At 56.1% G+C, this 19,525-nt stretch overlaps 1 protein-coding gene across 2 annotated transcripts; it reads left to right on the top strand.

Moving 5' to 3' along the window:
* The first annotated feature begins 624 nt into the window (after positions 1-624).
* On the top strand, positions 625-19,065 carry PLAAT2 (phospholipase A and acyltransferase 2). Of its 2 annotated transcripts, none has more exons than XM_036029619.1 (4): positions 625-709; positions 2,267-2,369; positions 6,311-6,579; positions 7,521-7,797. In XM_036029619.1, the coding sequence occupies exons 1-4, from the start codon at positions 701-703 to the stop codon at positions 7,638-7,640; spliced, it is 501 nt and encodes a 166-aa protein (XP_035885512.1). In that variant the 5' UTR covers positions 625-700; the 3' UTR covers positions 7,641-7,797. The 2 variants fall into 2 exon arrangements, with proteins under 2 accessions (XP_035885512.1, XP_035885513.1); XM_036029620.1 differs by lacking the exon at positions 7,521-7,797 and adding an exon at positions 19,009-19,065 and having other exon boundaries at positions 627-709.
* The last annotated feature ends 460 nt before the right edge of the window (positions 19,066-19,525 follow it).

The following is a 19,525-nucleotide window of genomic DNA, read 5'->3' as shown; positions in this document are numbered from 1 at the left end:
CTTAAAAATGGCCTGTCCGCACCCAGACAGTCATGGGCTTGGGCTTGGGTTTCCATTTGGTCTAGAACCTGTGCTCCCGGACTGCGGTCCAGAGGCTGAGAGGGGTTGGTCTCCGCCACACCTCCGGCCCTGGGGGCTCACAGTTTCCAGTTGGGGGGCGGGGAGTGTGCCTCTGAGGACACGTTTGTCCAGTTCCATCGGCTTTGATGTTGGTGAGAATGCTGGTGCGTTCTGCTCACGGCCGGCCCCCTTTTTCGGGGTCTCCTTGGATCTCCTTCCTCCTCGGGACGCTTCCACTTTGGTGTCTGTCCCTCCATCCTGCCTGGCCTGACCCCAGCCCCACCCGACGCTGATGGTCCCTCTCTTCTCCTCTTCCTCCTGGCGTGTCCCCTGGCCCTGCTTGAAGAAGGAGCAGAGTTTATGTGAACTTTGATTTTATTTCATTTAGAAAAGCGATCCATTATCATTATTAGTTTGTAATACATGCTAAAGCTAAATATTAGAACCATGAATCTCCTCCGACCGGATCCTAACCCCTCAGGTCACCTGGACACAGGTCTTACGGAGGAGCATGTCACGTGACCCATGGACTTAAATACAGGTGACTATTCCTGGGCAGGGTCAGAGGGAAAACGAAACTCCAGGCTGCAGAAGGCTGGACACGCTGGCAGAAGCACAGAGATAGCATCTCCACAGAAGGATGGCTTTGGTAAGTCCCCAGGCAGCTCTTACTTTAAACTCCGAACATAACTCTGTTCGTGGTGACTGCGTGGGGTTCCTTGTCGGTCTGCAGCACAGGCACAGGGGGCTTGGGGTGGGAGGTGGGGCACGGGTAGGGGGCGAGGAGGGCTTCCCAGGGCCTTCCTGAGGGGTGAGAATGGTGGGCTCAGGCAGGGCAGGCCCTGCCCCCTGCCCAGGCCCACCTTCTCCATCACACTGTCCCGGGTGGGTGGGGCGAGCTGGGACGGAGGGACCAGGGAGATGGAGCAGAGCGGCGTGGGACCAAGTGGGGGCTGCCAGGAAGGCGCCCTTGTCCACCCCCATGTCCGAAGACCCTCTCTCTTTTCCCCTTGCCTTTTCCGTCCGCCCCTCTCTTTGCCTTCCACATGTGGCTCCTTCCCTCTGGCTCCCCAGCAGTCCCACTTCCTGAGTGCTCGGCGCAGGCAGGGCAGGAGGGGTGCTGGCTGACCTCAGAGCCACCTTTAAATAGAACTTTCGTGATAAGAGTGTATGTCAACGTCCAAGTGTGGCCAGGGCAACGTACCTCCTGCTCACACAGACTCCGGAAGGGCCCTGCCAACTCCAGTCTCGCCCTGTGATCCCGGCCCGGGACTCAGCCCGGAGCTCAGCACCTGCACCCCCCCACCGCACCCCCCCCACCCCCCCAATGCTCAGGACTGTGATGGGTGTATCGTTGGAAACACAGACCTAGGTGTCAGTCTCGCTCTTCTCCTCAGTAGGTGAGGGTCCTTCCGGCAACTTCCCCAACATTCCTGAGACTCAGTGTTCTGGTCTGTCAACAGGGTAATGCGAGCCCTGAGTCACAGGAGTGATGGATGTCAAATGCGGGTCATGTTGAGCACTGTGCCTGGGCTTTACCAGTCGGAGCTCCGTAACTCACAGAATCATTCAGGCCTGACACAAGGAGGGCGGTCTTGACAAGGCTTTATTTATTTATTTATTTATTTAATTCTAGAAGGGGATTGGGGAGAGCCGGGGGGAGGCGGAGAGATAGAGATAGAGATAGAGAGATAGATATATATATATATAGAGAGAGAGAGAGAGAGAGGGAGGAAGAGGAGCATCCGTTGGTTGCCTCTCACACACGCCCTGACCGGGGACTGAACCTGCAAACCCTTGGTCCACCGGACGACACTCCAACCAACACAGCCACATGGCCAGGGCCCTTTCTTTAAGAAGCATTTAGACACCCTGAGAATCATGCACTCACTCGCTCACACAAACATGCTCTGGCATGAGATGTGCACACCTCTCAGCCACACCCCCGTGCTGCACACCTGCCCACACAGCCCCCCTGCACCCCCCCTCCCCCCATCTCTTCCTTGTGCCCTGAAGAGTTCATTTCCAGCCCGGCAGCCCCAGTGAGGGAGGGACGTTCCACCTGTGCGAGGAGAGCGCCCTCCTTCGGTTCCTGCAGGAGATGGTCAGAGGGAGTCTGCAGGCTGGGCTGGCGCTCCGAACAGGCCAAGTTCCAGAGCGCTCCCTGCTAGGGCTGACCTCAGCCTGTCTGGATTTTCTGTCGCAGGCCAAACCAAGACCTGGAGACCTGATTGAGATTTTTCGTCTTGGCTACCAGCACTGGGTCGTCTATGTGGGAGATGGCTACGTGGTCCACCTGGCTCCTCCAAGTAAGGATGGGTTCTCGGCTGGAGCACAAGGGAGGAGGTAGTGAGTGTGAGCGGTTGCACACTTGGGTGCTCGTCCTCACCTCAGTGCCCGGCATTGGCGGTATTCAGGGACCACTGGCTGAACGGTATTCCCTGGCAGGGATACCCAGTGCTGCTCTTCCTTAGTAGCGAGTTCATGGAGAGACTGTTGACCTTTATTCCCAAACAGGTTGGGGCTCAGTTCCAGCCCACCCACCGTCCTAGGGAAGACCCCATCATGTGTACTTGGTGTCGGGAGGGGCGAAGGAGGAGGAAATAGTTTCCAGCTGGCTGCACAGTGTCAGGGAAGGAGCATGCGCCTCCTAACGAGGCAGAGCCCGTGTGGGATCCGGGATCCTGGCGCCTCCGCCTGCCGACTTGGGACTTGACTCCGCCCCTAAGTTCAGCCGCACCCTCCGTAGAGCGGATGAGCGCCCCCCCTCCCGGTGGTGCCGGGATGAGACGCAGGGCTGCGTGCGGGGCACTGGTGCAGGGCCGGCGGGTGCCGAGCCCGCCCCTCCCCTTCCAGAGGGCCGTGGCATTCAAGAAAATGCCCAAACCTTGGGAGCCACTCCGCAGCGGGGAGTTGGCCCAGTAATGTAGACACCCGCGTGTCACGGCATTCTGTAGCACCGGTGACAGCGGCCGTCCCGCTGGTGTTCGCGCACTCGCGTACGTCTGCACGTGCATATTCTCCAAATTCAGGCTTTAAAAAAACGGGACTTCACTGAGGGATAATGTACTAATAGTAAGATTTACCCTATTTCGTACACACAGTTCTATGTCTTTTGACAAATGCTTACAGTCATGAACCATCAGCATGGTACATAGAAGAGTTCCTTCGCTCCCCAAAGTTCCCCTCTGCCTCCCTGTTGTCAACCCCTGCACGCCAGCCCCCACAGCCCCAGTTCCTGGCAACCTGTGACCTTTTGTCTATAGCGTTGCCCCTTCCAGCACGTGATCTGCACGGGATCCCATGGAATGCTGCTCTCCGTCTGGTTTCCTTAACTCGGCGGAGCGTGTGTGATGTCGTTCCGCACGTGACCGCACTTGGCTCCTTTCTGTGGCTGCGTGTCCCGCTGTGTGGACGGACCATCTCCGCTTCTCTGTTCACAAAGCTGAAGGACCTTGGGGTGGCTTTTAAAACTTTTTGCATTTTATTTTTAATTTTTAGTTAGTTTTTTTTTTTTTTGGATTTTGCTGTTACAATTGTTGCATTATTTCTCCCCTTTATGCCCCTCCTCTCGGTACTCTCATTCCCTCTGGCATTCCACCCCCTTAGGTCATGTCCGTGGGTCGGACGTGTAAGTTCTTTGGCTTCTTCGTTTTCTGTTCTATTCTTAACCCCCCACCCCATCTACTGTGTGCCTACCTATGATGCTTCTTATTCCCTGTACCTTCCACCCCCATTCTCCCCTCCCCCACTGATAACCCTCCCTGTGATCTCCATTTCTGTGATTCTCTCCCTGTTCTCGTTGTTCCCTTAGACTATTCATTTTTTTAAGTTCAGTCGTTGATAGCTGTGAGTTTATTGTCATTTTACTGTTCATAGTTTTGATCTTCTTTTTCTTAATAAAGATACATCCATTTAACATTTCACCTAATAAGGGCTTGGTGATAATGAACTCCTTTAACTTGACTTTATCTGGGGAGCACTTTACCTGCCCTTCCATTCTAAATGATAGCTTTGCTGGATAGGTGTAGGAGGTAGGTCCTTGCCTTTCATGACTTGGAATACTTCTCTTTCCAGCCCCTTCTTGCCTGCAAGGTCTCTTTTGAGAAATTAGCCGATAGTCTAATGGGCACTTCTTGGTAGGTAACTGTCTCCTTTCCTCTGGTTGCTTTTAAGATTCTCTCCTTTTCATCTTGGCTAATGTAATTATGATGTGTCTTGGTGTGTTCCCCCTTGGGACCAACTTCTTTGGGACCCTCTGAGCTTCCTGGACTTGCACGTCTAAGTTCCATTGTCAGATTAGGAAAGATTTCCTTTATTCTTTTTTCAAATAAATTTTTAATTTCTTGTTCTTCCTCTTCTCCTTCTGGCACCCTTATGATTCAGATGTTGGAACATTGAAAGTTGTCCCAGAGGTTCCTAAGCCTCTCCTCATTTTTTGAATTCTTGTTTCTTCATTCTGTTCTGAATGGATGTTTATTTCTTCCTTTTGTTCCAAATCTTTGATTTGAGTCCTGGTCTCTTTCCCTTCACTGTTGGTTCCCTTTATTTCACTGTGTGTAGCCTTCACTCTTTCCTCTGTTTGGGGACCCTATTCAACCATTTCTGTGAGCATCCTGATTACCAGTATTTTGAACTTTGCATCAGATAGATTGTCTATCTCTTCATCGCTTAGTTGTTTTTCTGGAGTTTTGATCTGTTCTTTCGTTTGGGCCATATTTCTTTGTCTCGGCTTGCCTGTTACGTAGTAAGGGGCTGAGCCTTAGGTATTCATCAGGGCGGGGCAGGGCAACCAAGTCCCTGCTTTGTGGCGCTGTGTGCGGGGGAGGGGTAAGAGAAGGAACAATGTCCCTTGCTTGGCTCTCTCCTCGATTTCAGTTACCTCCCTTACCTCCCACAAGTGGTTGTGCCCTGTCTGGTGCTGATTCCCAGGTGGGAGGGTTTGTGTGTGTTCTAGGACCCTGTGGGTCTCTCAACAAACTCTCCTGTAGGCCAGGAGTTTCTCCAGCTGCCTCAACCCTCACAGGTGTTTTCAGTCAGAGGTTTTGAGGGTTTATTTCCCTGTGCTGGGACCCTGGGTTGCTCAGCCTGTCTCGATCCCCACTTGTTCCTCCCGGTTTATCCACACAGGAATGTGGGACCGCCGAGCCTGCAGCTGCTGCCTTGCTTGGCAACCTCTCTGCCCCAGCTCCAGTCCTCGCCCCTCCCACCAGTCTGGGCCAATGTTTCTTCATCAGCAACTTGGCTGTCGGACTTCCCTGCAGTTGGATTTTCTGGCAGTTCTGGTTGTTTTTGTTTCTAAATTGGTTGTTGTCCTTCTTTTGGCTCAGCAAGGAAGTGAAGCGTATCTATCTACGCCTCCATCTTGGCTGGAACTCCAGTTTTTTAATTTTTGACAGCCACTATTAGAGCCATAGTAAGTACTCCCATACAGGTCTGTTTTATACGTGTGAACATACACTTTCATCTCTGTGGGGTAAATAGACATCCTAAGGTACAGTGCTGACACGTCCAAGTAGCTCCCAGTAGTTGAGGAGAGCACGCCCTCTACTGGGGAGAGGAAGAAACTCGTCTGCCTGCTGGACGGTTCCAGGGCCCACGGAGTTGCCTTCTCATTCCAGCTTCCCTGGAAGCCAGGGTGAGCAGGAGGCCCAGGTCTCCTTTAGAGGCAAATCAGAGAGCTTAGAGCTGGGGCAGTGTGGATGTCACCTCATCCAGTGCCTTCAATCTGTAACTGATAAAAGACCCGTGAGAAGAGAGGGACTTGTCTGAGGCCATGTGGTGAGTGGGGCACTGGGTTTGTAGGTCAGGCCTCACCTTGCTCAACGGCCGCCTTTCCTAGTTTTTAAGAAATGTCACCTTAGTGTGCTGAGGTCCCCCCGGCTCTGGCTCAGAGGGGACCGGTGACAGTTTCTAGACCAAAAGCCAGTGAGGGGAGCTGGGACTAGGACCTGGATGTCTGCCCTGCACTGGTCCGCCCCATCCTGCGTCTTGCAGGGACATCTGAACGCCCATGGTCCATTGCAAGAGCTCACGTCCTCAGGAGGAAGCCAGCGCCCAGGGATGCTCCATAGCCACCCAAGCTCGGGTCTGCCCTGCCTTTGAGGTTGAAGCCAGGCGGGGTGGCCAGACCCTTCCACAGCTCATCCTCCCCGATGCTGCCAAGGGCAGTGGGGCTGCCTGCTTGCCTGCTCCAAGCCCCGGGGCCCCACCCAGGACCAGCCCTCTGTTCCCTCTCTGTGGGCCGCAGGTGAGATCGCCGGAGCGGGTGCGGCCAGCCTCCTGTCCGCCCTGGCCGACAAGGCCATAGTGAAGAAGGAGCTGCTGTCTGTGGTGGCGGGGACAGACGGGTACCGTGTCAACAACAAACATGACGACAAGTACACCCCGCTGCCTCCCAACAAGATCGTGCAGCGGGCGGAGGAGCGGGTGGGGCAGGAGGTGCTGTACAAGCTGACCAGCGACAACTGCGAGCACTTCGTGAACGAGCTGCGCTACGGAGTCTCCCGCAGCGACCAGGTGCGTCCTCGGCCTGAGCCGAGTCCCCAGGAACCAGACCAGACCGTTCCCTCAGTGGTCCGTGGTGGGGCGTCAGTGTGGGCCAGCCCGGGGTGGAGACAGAGGCACAGAGGAGACAAAGTGGCGGAGACAGGCTCCCTGCCCTCGAGGGTGTGACGACAGTCAGGCAGGGATGAGGGCCAGCAGCCCTGCCAGTGTCCGCTCTGCAGACCAGTGCGGTTAGGGGTGATGTCACAGCCATGGCCGTCACCCCCAGTGCCAAGGCCATTGTGGCTGCCCGGACCTGACATGGCCCCTTCCCACAGCACCTCGGGTGGGTTGTATTACCCCCACTTTGCAGGTGGGGAAACCGAGGCTCACAGTGCTTCAGTGGCTTACCCAAGTCATTCAGCAGTTAGCTCTCGCACCTCTGGTCCCTGACGGCCACTGCGCAGAGGTGGGAGTGCACCCAGGTGCCTGCTCAAGGGAGGCGTCACAGAGGAGGTGGCTCCTGAGCCGAGTGTGATTGAATTCCTTGGACTAATCTGACAGTGGAAAGTGAGCTGGCAATTACCAGGGAGCGGGCATGGTGTGCACTGCAGGCGGAGGGCACAGTGTGAGCCCGCAGGAGGGGAAGCCCAGGTCACGTCAGACAGGCGTGCGTTTTCCGTGGAGGGCAGGGAGTGGCAAGCGTGGCCCTGTGGCCCTCGCCTCTCTACTCCGCTCTGTCGTGGTAGCTCTGTGGCACAAAAGCAGTCGTGCACGATACGTAATGGGATGGGTAAGGCTGAGGGACCTGCCCTCTTGGGGCCCGCCCCCCACTCTGCCAACAAGAGTCCCTTCTGTGGTTTCGTTGAACAGCACAAGGGCCAGATGGGTCTTTGCTGAGCTGAGGGCTGTGCTGGGAGTCTCCATGGTCAGGCCCCTGGTGTTGAGCGTGACGCCCTCCTCTTCTGCTGCAGGTCACCGATGCGCTCGTGGCGGTAGGTGTGACCGCGGGCGTCCTGGGAGTGGGCCTGGCCGCCGCGGGCCTCATCGGGTTCCTGCTGGACAGAAGCAAGCGGGAGGAGCACGAGCAGTGACTGCAAGGAACCGTCCCAACGGCAGCCAGTTGACGAGGAGAATTCTTGCTGAGCCAGCAGGGGTCGGGTTCGCTTTGTTGCTGTCACTCTCTTTTATAATCATTTCAGCTGATTTGAATGGAGCAAAATAAAAGCACAAGAAGATTTCATCTGGGCACAGGCAGCCTAGCGCGAATTCTGTTAAAGACACACGGGGCTGTGTCATGGACTGAACGTTTGTGTCCCCCCCGCCCCCCCCCCCCACTCCCAGTTCATGCTGGAGCACTAACCCCCAGTGGGATGGCGTTTGGAGGTGGGCCCGGAAGGTGATTAGGTTACAGGAGCTCCTGGAGGGGGCGGTCAGGGGTGGGCCTGATGGGGTCAGCGCCCTTCTAAGAAGCAGAGAGACCAGACTCTCTCTCCTCCACGTGAGGACACAGGGAGAGGTGCCGTCTGCGAGCCAGGAAGAGGGTTTCTCCAGGATCCGAATCTGCGGGTGTCCTCATCTGGAACTCAGCTTCTGGACCAGTGAGAATGAATGTCCCAGTTGTAGAAGCCGCTCCCAAACCCTCAGGGGGTGGAATGTGCAGGGGACTCACACAGGCCCCTTCCCAGCTGCACTGAGGTGCATCCTGGCCATTCATTGCTTTTCTCGGGTTTCCTCTGGCAGGTGGGGGGGTTCTTTTTATGGCCTGAGGATGCAGGAGGGGCGGGGCAGACACACCTGTAGTGGACAAGACCGGGAAGCACTGGCCTGCAGGGGCCGGGACCTCAGCAGCTGGAACTGAGAGGAAGAGTCTTGGCTATGCACGTGACCCAGACCCTGTGACTGAGGCTCCCTGTTCCTCCTGTTACTCTGTGTCTCTTGGTTCCAGGAACAATCAGTACCATTATGGCCCCCGCCATGCTGGGCCTTCTCCTCCTACATCAGCTCAGCAGCAGGTCCCCCAAGGCCTGCAGGGCCTGGTCCCTGTTCAAGTGCCTGAGAGAGACTCTGACTGGCTCAGCTCACTGCACCTGGCTCAGGGTGGTAATTGATAGCTGATGGGTCAGGTGACCTCACTAGGCCAATCAGCTCTGCCGATGCAGCTTAGTCTTGACCTCAGAGGCAGGTTCACTTGGAGGGGGTAATGGGTGAGCCCCCTCCGCCGTTCAGCACCCCTGCTACTGGGGCACTTGGCGGGTGGGGTGGAGCTGGCACTGACCTTTGGTCCCTCCAGAGCTGCTGACAGCCTGGGTCTTGTCCCAGGGGAGATTTGCTGCCCAGAATTAGAGGCTGGAGGTCACCACACTCACAGGATCTGATCCCTAAGCTCCCTCTCCTGTTTGGGGAGCCTTAGACTGCACCAGGTGGGGAGCCTCCTTCTGCGTCTCAGCCTCCTGCTTGTTGGGCCTCACAGAGCTGGGCCGCTGACCCAGAGGGAGCCTGGCAGCAACAAGGCAAGCACGGACCCTTCTGGAACCCCCACACGGAAGCTGACATCTCAGCCTGGGAGTGGGCGAATGGCCCCCTTTGGTAGCAGCGTGGACAAGTTCCTCACTTGTCCCTCAGCCTCTGAGACCCTGAGACTCCAGGGGAGCCCTGTGCGAGGGTCCAGCCTGGTCTCTCCTGCAGGGAGGGGGTCAAGGGCCTGCCAGCTTCCTCCTGTGTGGGCAGGCACAGCCAGGGGAGGTGACACCCTGAATTCCCAAGTCAGAGTGTTGGTGGCTGTGGTGATGGCCATGGAGAATGGCCAGATGGAGTGGCCACTCAGTAGGGTCTCTGGTGGCAGAAGTCGGGGAGGAAGTGTGAGAACTTGGGGACCTGGCGCTTCTGAGACCCCACCCAGGGCATGCTAGGAAGTAGCAGAGGGTAATTCTGTGATGGTGAATTTTTTTTCTTAATCTTTGTCCAAGGATATATTTATTGATTTTGTTTTTAAGAGAGAGGAAGGGAGGGAGGGATGGGGGGAGAGAGAGAGAGAGACAGAGAGACAGACAGATATTGATATGAGAGAGAAACATCAATTGGTTGCCTTTCATATGGCCCCAACCAGGGTTCAAACCCACAACCTAAGTATGGGCCCTGACCAGGAATCAAACGGGAGACCTTTGGTGTACGAGATGATGCTCCAACCAACTGAGCCACCCTGCCCGGCCTGAGGAGGTTAAATTGTTTTAAAATTTAATATTTGCACCTTTATGTTCATTGTAGTGTTATTTACAGTAGCTGAATTTTGAAAGTGGCCCAAATACCCGTCAGTACAGGAGTGGATTAAAAACGCTGTGGTACGGTTACCCAGTGGAATACTGCTTGCCTGTAAAAGAGAAATCTGAGCTTGCCTGACAGCATGGCTAGACCTGGAGAGCATTATGCTCAGTGATATAAAGCAGTCAGGGGAAGACAAATACCATGGTTTCACTTATATGTGGAATCTGATGAACAAAGTTAACAAAACGGAAACAACCTCATAGATAGAGCTGTCAGATGTGAGAGGGGTTGGGGGCTGGAAAAAAGTGGGAAGGGATTGGAGAAAATTCTCTTAGACACAGACAACAGTGTGGTGATGACCAGAGGGAAGGGGGTGGGGGAGGAGGAAGAGGGGGAAGGGGATAAACAGAGACGGAAGGAGACCTGACTCAGCGTGGGGAACGCACAGTGCAACACGCAGATCCTGTCCTGTAGCCTGTACACCGGAAACTTACAAACTTTTATTAAGTAATATCACCCCAATAAGTGCAATACAAATTATTTGAAACAGATAAAAAAGTATTTTTGTGTAAAACGATAGTGCTGCCCTGGCCAGTGTGGCTCAGTTGGTGGGAGCATTGTTGCGTAACTGATAGGTTGAGTGTTCCATCCCAGGTCAGGTCACAACCTCCTTTGTGGGTTTGAGCTCCAGCTGGGGTGACCATGATCCCTGACCGGGACCAGTACGATCCCGTCTGGGACATGCACTAGCCTTGATGTGGTCGCCTGCGGGAGGCAGCCCATGGATGCTTCTCACTTGTGTCAATGTTTCTTTCTTTTTTTTTTTACTTTCTCAAATGTTTTTTTTTTAATTTTTTTTATTTTAATCATTGTTCTAGTACAGTTTTCTCTCCCCCCTACTCCCATCAATGTTTCTTTCTTTCTCTCCCCTTCTCTCTCTCTAGAAGCAATGAGAAAAAATGTTCTTGGGTGAGTGTATAAAACAAAAGAAGAAGAAAACGCCTGGGCCCCTTGACAGCTGCTGAAGGGAATGCAAGTTTTCTCTAAAGGAGAATTTCCTCAGAAAAGTTCAGGGATTATCATATATATCAGCCAAAAATTTTGAAGCTAAGCAGCAAAATGAAACCAAAACAAGAAATAGGCCACTATTATTAAGACAGAGTAGGAGACAAACAGAGCTGAATAACTCAGAAGCCTTTCCATATTGGAATTATTAGATTATAAAATAAATATACTTAATATATAGTTAATGAAAGAAGGGACTGTACACATGAATCATTTGAGAGAGGAGAAAGAAAATACATTTAAATGATCAAGCAGGTGGGAAAAAAGACTAAGTGAGTATTTGGGAATGCAAAATAGAATAAGGGGAATATTTTGCCATAAGGAAAATCAAAATTTTTGTAAAGTCAAATACATCATGTCTGATGCCTTATTAAAAAGACTTACTGTTTAGAGCAGTTCCAGGCTCACAGAAAAACCGAGGGAAGGTACAGAGATGTCCCGACCCCCTGACCCCACTATGCACAGCCTCCCCCACTGTCCACAGCCCCCAAGGGGACACTGTTGTCACAATCGCTGAACCTGCAGTGACACAGCATCATAACCCCAGGTCCTTAGTCAACCTCAGGGGCCGCTCTCACTGCTGTGCATTCTACGGGTTTAGGCCGATTGTGACCCCAGGCACCCCCATCCCAGTGTCCCACAGAGGGGTGTCCTGCCCTCAGTGTGGCGTGGGGGTCTTCAGCATTCCCCCCAGGGGGCAGCTGGAGCCTCGGCAAGGGGGGCGCCCAGAGATGAGATCACTCCCTCTGCTAGTCACAGGTGGTGAGGAGGAGGCCCCTGAGTTCAAAGAGAAAAGCAGCACTTTCTCCCAGGGGGGCTGCCTGAGGGAGGTCACTGGGGGAGGAGGGTCATGCCTTGGGAGGGGCCCCAAGTACCAGAGGGCGGGACTCCACGGGGGGATGGTGTTGGGGGGAGCATCTCGTGTTCGTGTTCTGCCCCTGAGAGTGAAAGGAGTGATGTCCAGTGGGAACAAGGGTCGGTCTGCACAGAACCACGGGGACGGTCCTCTGAGCTCCTGCCGCAGACCAGACCTGGGCAGGGGTCTCCCGCCCACAGTCTCACCCCACCCTCACGCTGTCACTGGGACACGGACCCCGGCCCATCTCGGAGAGAAGGACCTGAGGCCTGGGAGTCGGGAGCGTCACCCAGGGCCACATGGCCAGAGCTTGCTGGTGTCCCCAACAGGCGCTGAACCTCCTCCCGTCTGGTTTAGAAGTCTACACAACACACAGTGGAATTCCTCTGTGAAGGGAAAGGCAGATACATTTATTCATTGTAGGTCTTGGTACAATTATTGCATCCTTTGCTTAGGGAGACGGAGAATGAGGGACCAATCTGTGGGCTCCCGGAGAGCCGGAGTCAGGGAGGCAGTGGAGGTGGGGGTGGTCGGCTGCTCAGCGGTTTCCAAGGCAGGATCCTGGGGCTTCTTCAGGCTGTCACTGTGGTGGGGCCAGTTCCTCATTAAATATTGAGCAAAGTTGTCTGCTGCGAGAGCCAATATACCGAAGGCTCCAGCCACCTCTGCTGCAATCTCAACTTTTTTAACCTGAAAGTGGGCAGCCCGTGTCAGAGTCCAAGGCCCATCCCGGCAGGTCCTCCGTCCCTCCCAAGGCGAGCCCAGGGTCCTCTCCCTCAGAGGATGCTGGCCCCATTCCCTGGGAAACAGAAGTGGTGACCACTTCTCAGTGTGGGCTTGTCTGGATTTGTCCCACCAACCGGCAGGAGGGGCTGATGGAGTCCTCTGTGTGCACTCCCTGGGGGAGGCCATGTGTTCCCGGCCTGGGTGGGTGGGGAGGAGGCTTTGTGCCTGGGGTCCTGGGCCCAGAGCTCTGGGGATCAAGGTGGGAATGGCTCTGTGGTCTGGGCTCTCCCTGGGGCCACCCCTGCAGGGAGATGCTTGTGGCAGAGGCTGAGGGGAGACCCTGGGAAACCATGGCCACAGTGTGGACTGTTCACTAGTGCAGCCTGTAAACTTCCCCTTCCAGTGCCCCCCTCAGCCTTGAACTCCAGGCTCACATGTCCATCTGCTGCTCAACATGCCTGCCTGGATGTCTGGCTGGCCACACGCACCCCCCCTCTGCATCGAACCCTTACCCCCCCATACCTGCCTCTCCTACCTCCACTCTCTCCCACACAGGCCCCCACCTGCCCAGTCACGGGGCCCCCAGCCCTGGGGGCGCTGTGGTTCAGCAGTGAAGAGCAGGGCAACTGGGGTTTGAATCCTGCTCCTGCCCCTCACTAGCTGGGTGTGTTGGGACAACACACTGGGAAGAGAGGGAGGGGGAGGGGTTAAAGCTATGACCAAGTGGGACACAAAGGTGCCCTTGAGCTGGCACGTGGGCCCACTGACCGGACACCCCCTGCCCCAGTGGTCTCTGGGGCCTTAGGAGAGCTGTCCTGCCATGGTGCTGGGTGGGCCCAGACGCTCCCTGACCACACACAGGGCCCCAGGGGCTGCCTTTAGGGGGTCTTGCAGGTGAAGGACCCTGAAGAGACAGGGCTGGCCAGAGCCCCCAGAGGTCCTCCAACCAGCTCTTCTTCTCCACATGGGGAAACTGAGGCCCAGAGAGGAGGTGACCTGTGCAAAGACCCTGAGAGGATTAGAAGCAGATCTGAGAAGGGCTCTCATGTCCTGCCTCCCTGCCAGAGGGGATCCTCCAGAGCCCCCTTTTGCATCGTTCAGGGTAACTATTCTCTCTGGGTGCACCGCCTGGTCACCCCACCTGAAGCAGACCTCCAGGAGGGAAAGGGAGCACCCAGAGAGGGTCTTACCTGCTGGCATATGGGCTCACCATATCTCAGTTTGGTGACAAAGTGCTCACAATTATTTTTGATAATATCATACGGCAACATCTCGCCAACCATCCTCTTGGCAGAACTGAGAATCTGCTCCACAGGCTGTGGTTTTAGCTCCTTGTCCAACCAGTTGTTCACCCGATACTTGCAGCCCCTCGCCACATGAGTCAGCAGCTCCATTTTCACCACACCCGTCTTGCACAGAACAGAGCCGACGCTGGAGCCGATGCTGGCACAGATGCTGAAGGAGCCCGCTTCCGGATAATCACCTGGAATTGGAGACACTGGGGTCAGGCGCTACAGGAAAGGCGGGGGTAGCAGGGGTGGGGAAAGAGAGGGTAAGACCAGAAGGAAGAGAGAAGGGAGCCCGCTACTGAGCTTCCAATGTCCGTCCCTTCCCAGATGTGACTGGGGGAGTCACAGATGTTGCTCCTTTGACTGAACAAGCTGTGACGTGTTTTCATGGTGTTAGTGCTGGGGTGGCCAGTGGCTGCCTTGTGTTCCGTTATGAGAATGGTCCCCGTCTAGCTGACCAGCCCCTCCTGTTAATGAGCATGTTGGCTGTGCCCCGGCTCAGCCGCCGTGAACAAGGACTGGAAACCGTGTTTGTTCTCTGTTCCCCTCGGTGCCCTTGTGTATTTCCGAAGAGGTCAAAGCCGTTTGAGCACCCACCGTGTTTGACCAAAAACAGCATGAGCCCCGTGCCCCACCCTTCCTGTTCACCCCATCTCTCCCCAAGCAAATTTTTGTTTCCCTGGGTGGAAAAGGTCCTAAAAGTGACGTGTTTTGCTGATGTGGGAGAAGTGACACAAGAAACGGCAGCAGCGCTGAAAGGCATCAGAATCAACGAGTCAAAAGCAGGTCTGAGCAGTGGAGAGAAGGTCTCGATGGTTGTGCTGCATCCAGCAGAGAGTGCTTTCAAGATGACTGAAGTTTACACATGTAAGAATAAATACATCTCTTTTATAAATAAACTCCAATGTTCTGGACCCCCCTCATATAATCAATATTGGACCTAAGACACATTGTCGGACATTCCTGACAGCGCTGTGGCCAGTGGGGAGGCCCACACAGGAGCCGCCAGCTCCCGGGGCCCCCAGTCCATCCCACTGGGTCCGAGTGTCATGTTCTAGGTGGGGTGGGTGGGGAACAGTGCGCACAGCAACTGAGCACACCCAGTTTATGGTTCCGACTGAAGGCTGAGGTTCCCACTGAGCGCCCCTCCCTTAAGAAAGTGCCCCCAACATGCAGGCACAGCCCAGACCCTGGACCCTGGACCCCGGGGGCTGCAGCTCTGCTCTCTGCTCTAAGCCTCCCGAAGTGTCGCCCTGACTAGGGGGGTAGCGTTCACTAGTTTCCATCCGTTCAGACATTGTTACGACTCTGTCAGGGTAGCTGAGAGCTTACAGAAAATGGACAAGATGCAAAGATTATTCTGACAACGGACTGCTTCTGGGGACAGTGCAAACCCTCGTGTCCAAGGTTAGGGTGACAGGCTCTGGGGGACACGCAGCCCTGGCCCTCAGTCAGCAGTCCCACCCCAGCATCCCTCCATCCTGGACGGCACTCACACCTGCGTCCCACATTCCCCTCCGACCTGGCAGGCCGGCCTGCCTCCCCTGCTCTCCAGGAGCTAAAGAGAGCCTCGGGGCCCGCAGGTGCGTCTGTGAGAGGATGCTCTTCGTGACGTGTCACCGTGAGAGCTGCCTCTGTTGAGGACAACTAAGTCCACACTCAGGACTCCTTTTCTGTGAAATCACGTGAGTGCCCAGGACAGAGCACTGAGGAACCTTGTCCTTTATGTGACCACAGACACTCAAAGCCTTTGCTGGTTTCAGTGACATCAGCCCTCACCTGCCCTGGTAACCGGGCACCGAGCTGCAGAGCCCCCAAGGCCGAACCACCTGGCTGCACTGGGGCACCCATGAACCTCCTTCCCTGCCCTGTCAGGTACTGGGTGACACACTGGGGTGATTCAGAGGGACATGGATGTAGGGTGACCCACCCACTGCTCAGGGAGAAACCAGCTCAGGTTTCCCATGGTGGCATTTGGCTTTGAGGTATTCTCATTATGTTAACAAAACTTTGAAGATTATACTTTCACAGTCCTTACTTGTAGAAGTCAAATGAACCACGTAGCCATCTCCCATGTAGATTGCCCAGTGCTGGTAGATAGGACGGGAAATCTCAATCAGGTCTCCAGGATTGCATTTGCTACTGAACTGGAAGAGAAAATGCCAGAAGGGTGTACACAGATGTCCAGGCCCCAGAAAAGGCCCCGCTTGTAGACCCTGCTTGGCTTGAGGACCCCTGGCTGGTGCTCATCACCTGGTGAGGGTGTGTGGAGCACCCGTTTGCACTGGTTTACAGACTGAGGCTCAGAGAGGGGGCAGGGAGTGCAGGGAGCACCTGGCGGGAAAGCAGCTGCACTGGGTCTTCTCTGCCCCGGGTCTCCCAGTCCCTGCGTCCCTGCCCCCTCCCCTCCGACAGCTCCTTCCTGGGCCCCAGTACACTGCCCAGGGAGTGGCCGTTTCGTCACTGGAGAATATTTCCGTTTTACTCTCCTTTTCTACCTGACCTCAGCAAATAGCAGCCCCTCCACTGCCCTCACCCCAGGACACCCGATCTGAGGCCAGGGGTCAGCTTCCCTTTGCCCTCCTTCCTGCCAACACCCAACACCGGTGTTGACCCTGGAAGTTTCTCCTGATTCACGTCCTTGCTCATATCCTCACAATGACTTGGTTCAAGGCCTCCCGGTTCCCCATTATGTGACCCTCATGGTGTCCTGAGCAGCCCCCTGCCTCCTGTGCCTCCCCCTCCCCCTCCAGTCTCCCCAAGACCCACTGTGGCCTTCCCACAGGGCCCACCTGGAAATGACCTTTGTCTGACCTCAGAAGGGCCCATCTGGAAATTGTTGTCTCTGGCCTTAGGGCTCAGGCTGGCCCGTGGGCAGCTCTCAGGCCCCTCATGCCGACCCTTCCTGGACCCCTGGCCCTCCCAACACTGCCGCCCAGGCCACTGCAGGCCTTGCCTTCCCACCAGGCAGCTCACTCCCACCTCTGCCCCTCTGCACACACATGTGCTTCTCTGTCCTCCTCTCCGCCTGTCCCACCCCCACACCTCCTCTCCCCACATCAGACAGACACCCCTCCTCTGAGATGCTGCCCTGAAGTCCCCAGCCTGGCTCAGCTGACACACTCTGGGTCCCCAGGCCCCGGGGACCTGCACCTCTCCCCACAAGGACCACGTGGCACTGCAGGTCCCTGTGCCTGTCTGTACCCCTCTGGGCTTTGAGCTCCAGTCAGGGAGGTCCCTGTGTGCTGGGCCCTCCCTCCTGCATCTCCAGGATCCCCCCCCTAGGGGCCTGGTCTACAGTAGGAGGGAAGGAAGTGTGTGAGGAGGAGGAAAGTGGGGCGGTCAGCAGGGTCGGGATTCCCCAGCTCCTCCTCTCTGTGCCCAGGGCAGGGTGGACCCAGTGCCGGCTCCATCTGGGGCGGGGTGGACACGACTAACTAAGGCCAGGCCAGGGTACTGTGCAGAGTAGCAGGGGACAGACGGAGGTGGGCTTGGGCCCCTCTGGGTCAGAAATGGTTCCCCAGGGACTTGCCCAGTTTTGTGTTTCCCCCAACACAGCCCTGCCCCTGGACCCAGGATGCAGATGGACGGGCTCCGGAGTGTGCAGTGCGCCTTCCCAGAACCCCCTCATTTCCAGGAGTAGCCCGAGACCAGCGGTTCCTTCTCAGCTAAACACACACAGAGCTCGGCCTGCCCCCCTGGGGACGGGTGTGAGTCTGGACCCCAGGGTGACAGGAGGGGAGCTGTGGACTCAGCACGCTAAAACTCCAGGGCACAGTGCCAGGCAGGACCACCTGTGTTGGAGCAAAGGGGGGAGAGGACAGACTGGGGCTGAGAAGGCCCCGATCTGGGGTGGCAGCAGACGGAGACAGGCCAGGGATTCGCTCACTTCCCAGGTCCCCCCATCAGCCTGGACACCCAATACCCTCCCAATTGGGGGCCCCAGGTCCCCCCATGGTGCCAGATTAGGAGACAAGGCTCATTTGCCTGAAGACCTCACTGCCCTACCCATAAAAAGAGCATTCGAAGCAGCATAGTTTTCTCTAAAAGTCTCCAAAGACGAGCTCTGGAGGTCAGAGGGCCAGAGCACAGGCGGGGCCCTCGCAGGAGGGGAGCTGCCCGCCGCCCAGAGCCACCGACAGGAAGGTGCGGGGACTTACCTCGGAGCCCATGGCGCTGCGTGGTGGGTGCTGCTGGTGGGACAGGCTTTATATGGAAGCTGAGAATTCCACTTTCAGTTTCCTTATGATACTAAGAACAACTGATTACTAAATAGCTTTAATGTTTTTTAAATTTGTGGATTCCAGCACGAGAGGAAGGGGGGGAGAGAGAGGGAGAAGCATCGCTTGGTTCCCCCACTCATCCATGCACTTCAGTTGCTCCCTGTGTGTGTCCCGACCGGGGGTCAGGCTGGCCACCGCGGTGCCTCAGGTTGACGCTCCAACAACTGAGCCACTAGCCAGGGCTGAACGTGCTTTGAAGGGAGACTCGGGATTTCTCTGAGGGGACAGGCCTATAATTACATGCATGAAACCATGGGGTCACTGGGGCTTGGAAGCCACGTTACAATGTACCCAGGCCCGGCACAAGTGTCCCGACACCAGGAAGGGGAGGCAGGAGCACCCCGAGCTGTCCACCCCCAGGTGCCACAGAGGCCCCTGCCTCGTAGCAACTACAGGAAGTACAGGAGCCGCAGGGCAGGACTGTCGGGGTGCTGTCCTCCATGGGGAAGCTTCTAGAAAGTGGGCGCCTTGGCATGAGGAGGCCCAGCAGCCCATGGCCGTTAGGAGGCACGGGGCTGCGAGAAGCAGACATCATCAAAAAGGGGCTTCAGCAGCCTGGCCCAGGAAGATGGAGGCAGCTGACTCGGGGTCAGCTCAGCAGGGCACCAAGGCCACAAGTGACCCAGGCCCTCCCGTCTTCTCTCTCGCTGGTCCGAAGGCCTGCAGCAGCCTCCAGCACCACCGGCCACAGAGAACGAGGCCACCCCGAGCACCCCCTGCATCTGCAGGAGAGGCGCCTTGTGCTGAACAACACCAGGAACTTTGTTGACTGGGAGAAGGTGGTGACGGGAGACTCACTGGTCAGGCAACCAGTGGGTACCAATCTGTCACCTGACCCACCGTGACAGAATCCGTTCTTTGTGAGGATTGGACTAGTCTGATGGCTTGCAATAAATCCACAGACCAGTGGGTGAAACAATGGAAACGTGTTTTCTCACAGTTCCAAAGGCCGAAAGTCTGAGTTCAAGGTGCTGCCAAGGTCAGAGTCTCTGTGTACATGCAGACAGCCAGGGCCTCATGAAGCCCCACGTGCCCTTCTGTCAGTGCACCCACAAGGAGCAAGTGCATGGTCTCTGGTATCTTCTCATACGAGGGCACAAGTCCCCTGTGGGTGATGCTGAGGGTGGGCTGATGGGGTTGGGGGACCCAGGACCTGGGGAGTGAAGGAACCCCCTGGCCTGTCTGCCTTGGCTGCTGCTGCAGGTCGGCGCCTTCTCAGCCCCAGTCTGTTCTCTCTCCACTTTCCTCCAAGACATCTGTCCTGCTTGATCACATGCACTTGAACTTTAGCACACTGACTGGGCAGCTCCCCTCTTAGCCCGGGGTCCGGACTCACACACGTCCCCAGGAGGGGCAGGCCGAGCCCCTGTGTGTGCAGTGGAAAAGGAGCTGCCGGACTCGGGCTATTCCTGGAAATGGGGGGATTCTGGGAAGGCGCATTGCACGTTCCACGGCACACCCACCCCATCACTGCCTCTGGGGAAGCATTCATTGCA

This window comes from Phyllostomus discolor, chromosome 6 (genome assembly GCF_004126475.2).
Source record: "Phyllostomus discolor isolate MPI-MPIP mPhyDis1 chromosome 6, mPhyDis1.pri.v3, whole genome shotgun sequence".
Classification (NCBI taxonomy): Eukaryota; Metazoa; Chordata; class Mammalia; order Chiroptera; family Phyllostomidae; genus Phyllostomus; species Phyllostomus discolor.
The sequence above is the reverse complement of the archived record's forward strand: the minus strand, read 5'-3'. Positions and strand labels throughout refer to the sequence as shown.